This window comes from Panthera uncia, chromosome X (assembly GCF_023721935.1).
Source record: "Panthera uncia isolate 11264 chromosome X, Puncia_PCG_1.0, whole genome shotgun sequence".
In the NCBI taxonomy this organism is placed as follows: domain Eukaryota; kingdom Metazoa; phylum Chordata; class Mammalia; order Carnivora; family Felidae; genus Panthera; species Panthera uncia.
This window is the reverse complement of record NC_064817.1, coordinates 49,711,434-49,718,871: the sequence shown is the minus strand read 5'-3', so window position 1 is coordinate 49,718,871 and position 7,438 is coordinate 49,711,434. Positions and strand designations below refer to the sequence as shown.

Sequence of the window (7,438 nt, the reverse complement as noted above, 5' to 3'; positions counted from 1 at the left end):
GTTGTATGGAAACCAATTTGACAATAAATTTCATATATTAAATAAAAAAAATAAAAAAAATAAAAAATAAAAAAAACAAATAATAAACAGGGAAAAAAAATAGTAAAATAATAAAATAATATAAAATAAAACTAAATAAAATAAAATAAAATAAAATAAAATAAAATAAAATAATTGATTAATGATGTAAATAAAAGACCTGAATCCATTAAATTTCTGAAGGAAAACATTGGCAGTTATCTCTTGATAGGCTTTAGCTATACTTTTATAGATCTGTCTTATTAAGTAAGAGAAATAACGCAAAAAGAAATAATTGGGACTGCATCAAACTGAAAAAAAACCCAATTATTCCACAGTGAAGGAAACTGTCAACAAAATAAAAGTGTAACATACTGCATGGAAGAAGATATTTGCAAATGATATATGTAATAAGTGGTTAATGTCCAAAATATATATAAAAAAAAAAAACTCGTAGAACTCAATGCCAAAAAAAACAACAAATAATTTGATTACAAAATGACCTGAATAGACATTTTTTTAACAATATCCAGATGGCCAACAGACGCCTAAAAAAAAAAAAATGCTCTACATCACTGGTCATCAAGGATATGCAAATAAAAACCACAATGAAATGTCACTTCACACCAGTTAGAGTGGCTAGTGTCTAAATGACAAGAAATATCAAGTGTTGATAAAGATGTAGAGAAGAAAAAAACTTGTGCACTATTTGTAGAAATGTAAATTGGGGCAACTACTATAGATAACAATAGGGCAGTTTCTCAAAAAATTAAAATTAGAAATACCATAAAATCCAAAGTGCCTGGTTTGCTCAGTAAGTTTAGTGTCTGACTCTGGATTATGGGTCAGCTCATCATCTCGTGGTTGGTAAGATGGAGCTCTGCCTCAGGCTCCTGGCTGATAACATTGAGCCTGCTTGAGATTTTCTCTTTCTTCCTCTCTCTCTGCCCTTCCCCTATCCGTGCTGTCACTTTCTCTCTCAAAATAAAGAAAGAAAGAAAGAAAGAAAGAAAGAAAGAAAGAAAGAAAGAAAGAAAAGAAAAGAGAAAAAAAGAAATACTGTACAATCCAGTAATTCTATGTCTGGGTATTTACCCAAAGAAAATGAAAACACTAATTCAAAAAGACATGTGTACCCCTATGTTCATTGCAGCATTATTTACAACAAGCAAGACATGGAAGTAACCTAAGTGTCCATCAAAAGAGGAATGCATAAAGATGTGATACACACACACACATAGAGACAGAGAGAGACAGAGAGAGAGAGAGAGAGAGAGAGAGACTGGAATATAACCCAGCCTTAAAAGAGTTAAATCTTGCTATTTGTGACAACATGGATGAACCAGAAAGTATTATGATAAATGAAATAAGTAAGACAGAGAAAGATAAATACCATATGGTCTCACTTATATGCAAAATCTAAAGAAACATAACAAATGAACAAATAAAAAAATAGAAACTGGCTGATAGAACAAACTGATAGTTTCTAGAGGGGTGGGCGGGTAGAGGATGGACAAAAGAAGTGAAGGGGATTAACAGTTACATATTCCAGTTATAAAATAAATAAGACATGAGAATATAATGTATAGCATAAAGAATATAGTGAATAATATTGTAACAACTTTGTAGGATGACAGATGGTAATTAGGCTTATTGTGGTGATCACTTCTCAATGTAAGTATCAAATCATTATGTTGTACATATGAAAGTAATACAATTAATATGTCAATTATTCAATTAAATATCTTTCCTCATTTTAAGAGTAATATATATTTATAATGTAAAATGTGGAAAATGCAAAAAAATATAAATTTTTCTTTACATTTTTATTGTTTTACTACCTTCCAGAGACAAATATTATTAATATTTTGATACATCTGTATTCTGATATAAATTTTTAACATACTGAGAGTTATCATGTTAAAAAATGTAAAATTTCTACAGCATGCCATTGAAAATATTCCATTGGAGCATTCCAGGAAGTGTACCAAATGTCCAGTAGGAATCAGAATTCAATTTCAACATTTATGAAGGTGGCAGTGATGTCCTACATAAGGGCCCAGTACACAAAGTTTAGTGCTCAATAAATATTTGAGAAATGCATAAATGAAAAAAAATAGTGTAACATAGAATGATTCTTGTAAAATCACCTGTTATAGCCTAAAACCACAAAGTATTATTTTGCAATTTAAAAAGTAAGACCTAAAAGCCTATCTAAATGTAATCTAACAGTATAGATCTGCAAGTCACCAAGTGTCTTGGTGACAGTATATCTCACTTTGTTTTGTAAACTGGTTTAGATACGTATTTGATCCAGATTCCAAGCCAAATTCTGCCTAGCAGATTCGTCACTGGCATCTCCTTCTGCTCTTTTTGTAGGGTTTAAGTATTTGGGTTTCTCTCAAACTTAAAGAATATGGTGGCATTTGCATTTGACATTACTTAATTCCTCTGAAATAGATTTTTCTTCCCAAAGGAGGCAGCTCTCAGAATGAACATATATTTTAGGATCTTAGCATATTGATATATGCTATTCACCAGTGTGTGAATCACAGGTACACCACTACTGTAAATGTTAGTGTTAGATGACAAGCAAAACATCATGATTTCAATGCAGGCTCATACAATATGCTGAAGAACAATAGATGTTAATATGTAGTTTAAGAAGTATAAATCTCATGGTAAAGTTACAGCTAAGCAATGGGGAACTAAACCAAATTTAAATTAATAGCACTAACAAATTCATAAGCAGACTATGGCACTGAACTTTGACTATGTGAAATGTGACTGCAGAATAAATGGGACTCATCAGTAACTAACCTAGTCAGAAAAGGAAAGAGATGCTAACAAGGGCACAGCTGACAATTTTAGAAAATTATTGGGTCTACTATACACTATGTTTATATACTCCTAAAAATATGGTTGAGTGCTGCTTTTTCTCTTTTTTCTTTATTTAAATTGTAAGACTTCTTTAACTTTGCAAAGCAACTCCAACAAAAGACAAAATCTCATCTTCCTATCAGTATTACAGTTTGCTACTGGCATAGACTAGATATGCTGAAAAGAATTAACTTGACAATTAATCTCGTCAGTATTCCTTAAAAAGCACAAGAACAATACTACAGTGTCTTTTATAATCAGTAATCCTTCAAGTCGAAAGATAAGGAAGGTCTTATATCACCATGAAGCCAAAGTCTTCAACGAAGTCTTGGGTTCTTATCATCTCCACATCCAAAACACAAAATACTTAAAGAAGTGTAGACCTTGGAAAACCAGTCCAATCTAAGGTGTTTGGGGTGGTCTAGTCTGGTAAGATATTGAGTTTGGCAGATCCCATGCCTCTTCCCTTCAAAAATTACTCTAGTTTATGCCTATTAGAAGATCAGAGTGACCATTGGCATTTGGACATAGAAATCACCCTCTGCTTTTCACTGGCCTTTTGCATCATTCTGATTACTTTAGTATTGTGTACAAGCCATTTAACTTTCTTGTGACTATGCTTCTAGTTTTCCTTCAGTAAAACAGGGGAGATGTCTTGCTTGCTTTACCCACCTTGTGATGAAGCTGTCATGATTAAAAGTTTGAAAAAGGAAATGTGTAAGTGTATTTCCTGCTACCAGGAGAAATATCAAATATTCTTAATAACACTAATAGTCACATATTATTGCATTTTATTGTCAAAAAAACATTGAAGTCAGATTCAGGTTTTAATGCAAACATTGTCATTCATTACTTGTATAACCTTAGGCAGTTACTCAACCTCTCTGAACCTGAGTCTCCTCATGTGCAAAAAATAACCAAATTAGTCTGTTCTTGTAGACGTTTTAGCGTGGATTAAATTACATATGCAAAACTACCTGGCACTTGCAGTGATGAACACTGGGTGTTGTATGTAAGTGATGAATCACTAAACTCTACATCTGAAACTAGTACTACACTCTATGCTAACTAACTTGAATTTAAATAAAAACTTGAAAAAAAGAAAAAAACACATTTTTAAACACATATTTTTTTAAAAAAACATATATTTTTAAAATTTAGTTTCATTTCATTTATTTGAAGCCAGAGGACTTAAGTTCAAATTCTCACTTTGCTACTTACTAGCTTTATCAAATGACCTCAAGAAAGCCATTTAACCTTGCTGAGCTCTGGTTTTCTTATCTGTAAAATAAAGTTGCTGTGAGGATTAAATAGAACTATATACTAAAATATACATCAAGATAGCCTGCTAAGTAACTCTTACATACAATAATGGTATCGTTGATAAGACTTGTCCTATTCCTGCTCCTTTTGTATCTCTATAGGAGCATCCAATAGTGTGCTACATACTGTGGGGAAAACAAGGGAAGCATAAAATAAGGCCCCTGTCCTCAAAGAGATTTGGATAATCAAATGAAAATCTTTCTAGTCTAAGGCTTCTTACTTTTGTTCTGATTGTGTACAGTCTAAGACTCCATTGAGTTCATCAAGGAATGATAGACTCATAGGAAACAGGCTCCTGATTATCGGGAATTTTTAAGCCAGAGCTGAATGGCAATTCATTTTAGAAACAGAAAAAGGTTTTTATTTTGATGAAGTCTAAATAGTTCATTTATGCTTTTGAAAAAGAAAAAAGAAGGAATTCCTAAAGATCTCTAACATGAATTAAAAAATTATGTGAGAAAATATGGAATAAAGTATGAAGGTACTCTTGGTTATGTATTACTTTCCTATTGCTGCTATAACAAATTACCATATATTAAGTGTCTTAAAATAACACCAATTTATTTGTGTTTAGTTCAAGAGGTCAGAATTCTAAAATCAAAATGTTGACAAGGGTATGTTGTTTCTTCAGGAGAGAATTTCTTTCCTTGCCGTTTTCAGTTTCTGGAGGCTTCCCACATTCCTTGGCTCATGGCCTCTTTCTTACATCACCCATCCTCTTGTTAATGTCATTGCATCTCCTACTACCCATTAAAAAAAGATTTTCTTTATTTAAATTTTTTGATGCTTATTTTTGAAAGAGAGAGAGAGAGAGAGTGAGAGTGAGCCAGGGAGGGGCAGAAAGAGAGGGAGATACAGAATCCAAAGCAGACTCCAGGCTCTGAGATGTCAGGACAGAGCCTGATGCGGGGCTTGAACCCACTAAACATGAGATGATAACCTAAGCAAAAGTTGGACGATTAACTGACTGAACCACCCAGGCATCCCTCCTACAATTCATTCTTATCCTGTTGCCTCCCTTCCTTTTATAACGACCTTTGTAATTACAGTGAGTCCACCTTGATAACCCAGGATAATCTTACCTATCTCAAATTCTTAACTTAATCATACCTGCAAAGTTCCTTTTACCATGTAAAATAACCTATTCACAGATTCCAGGGATTAGGATGTGGACATCTTTAGGGGGATATTACTCAACCTATCATAGTTATTATAGCTCAGAGATAATCATTGGGATTAAAAAAGCCATGATGGTGTCAGTGAAGGCAGTGCATCTTGATAGGTATGAAGATAAGGACGAGGTTATTCCTAGGTTTGGGAATGACATGAACACAAGCAGCGGTGTAGAAGTCATCATAATTTACATGGAGACTATTCAAAAGACTGATGTAAATACAGTAGGTGTGAGAGCTACAACCAAATGGGAGGAGAGAAATGTCATATCAAAAAGCCAGGCAAAGGGATCCAAATTTGGTAGAATCGCAATTGGGAGTCGCTGTAAGCTCCCAAGTGAAATTATAAAAACAGCATTCTCAGGATGATTGGTCTAGGCATACAGAGGTGGGAGAAGGTACCCCAGGAGGAACAAAGGCTGAATGATGTCTCTACTGAAGCATCACTGATGTCTCAGCTTCTTTCAGAGTACCTGAACACAAATGGCAACAATTCCAAGGGAGAGAGAAAAGGCCAAGGCAAGATCATTTTAGCCTCTCTCCACCTACAGGAGCATAAGCTGTAGACAACAGCCAAGAGCCTCCCATAGTGCTTTGCAAAGGGAGATGATTTTTATGAGCTCAGGGATGTTTTGTTTTGTTTTGTTTTGTTTTGTTTTTAAAGATTGAAAATATAATACGCTTACCTCATTGCCACATTACTTCCATCTATGACAACTGGCCTCAAATTTTCACTGTTGTCTATTTCATCTTCAAGAGACAGTTCAGGGCTTGCAATCTCTCTAGAGCTGGGACCCCTAGGTACTAACAAACTCAAACTGGCCTGCCCTTCTGAATCGCCTTTGTTCCCAAGCCTGACGAGCTCTGCCAATACATCATTAATAAGTGATTCTGGGCCCAGCTTGTTCAATACTGATTGAATCTGTGCCTCTGCATAGCCCAGCTTTAGAGCAAAATCCATCTTGGCTTGGTATTCTTTTTCCAAGTCAAGCTTCCTATCCTGTAGAATGCTGCTCTGGGAGAAGCTTGGATGATCTAAGCAGGGTGATCTATAGAGCTGACGGTGTGGCTTGGAAGGAATATCCTTTTTTTTCAACTGAGCATCCCCAGATCCGTAGCTTTTGCCATTGTTACTGTTCTTAAGGCTCATCTGTTCAGGTTCACTCTCAGAGTTCATCCACTCTTCAGAATCAGCATTGCTCTGCTCCATCCTGTCCTGCTTAGATTGTTGTTTCTCTTCCTTGGAGGAACTCTTCTCCATTTTTGATGTCTCCACTGCAGCTGTGGCCGTCATCCCCATTCAGTGGGCAGTCTGAAGTCTAATCAGCTCTTTTTCTTTTAGCCTGTTTGGAATCCACATACAGTTATATTCCTTTGTAGTAAAATGTGGTGGTAGTGATGGTGAAAGACTTTGCCTGTTTGGTTTGGTATGTTCAGATGTTACCAGTCCCTACAAATAAACACACATACCACAATCATGTTTAGTAACATTCTGGAAAGGCATTTAAGAATGCACAGGTTTCTTTTTAAGAAACTACACACTGTATGACATTTTGTTTTTGTACTTCAAATGATTGGACTCACCTTATAACAAAAAAAAAATGTACTCTAATGCTTTAACAATTCTAGGCATAAAAATTTCAATGGTAGCAATTGTGCTATAATCACCCCCCATTCACACACAAAATAAATCACACTAAAGTTAACTTATTATCACAACTTTGTGAAAGGAAAACATGGCCTTTCAACAAGGTGCAGGAATATATACATCCTTAAAAGGACTCTCTCTTCTCCTTTCTGAGAGATAAGTTTTCCAGGTTTCACACCAGATCCCTCTTGCTAAAGTGCAGTTCCATTCCTGAAAAGCACAACATCTCTAGCACCATTCATTGCAACAGATCAGAGACTCTATCTACTAGGGAGACTAGAAAACCATTAAAATTGCTTTCAAGAAATTGAAGTAGGTAAAAGGTGATAAGTAGGTAGATGCATTCCAGATTTTTTTAAAGGGTCTGTGTACACTTATGAATTGTATCTGCAGCCTA

The 7,438-nt window shown here is 34.8% G+C and overlaps 1 protein-coding gene across 1 annotated transcript in view; it reads right to left on the bottom strand.

Moving 5' to 3' along the window:
* Positions 1-6,904, bottom strand: part of ZC3H12B (zinc finger CCCH-type containing 12B) — a 74,857-nt gene extending 67,953 nt beyond the window's left edge. The window contains exon 1 of the mRNA XM_049643889.1: positions 6,080-6,904. Coding sequence (XP_049499846.1) covers positions 6,080-6,693 — 614 coding nt within the window. The 5' untranslated portion in view covers positions 6,694-6,904. The remainder of the gene's footprint in view (positions 1-6,079) is intronic.
* Positions 6,905-7,438: the final 534 nt, after the last annotated feature.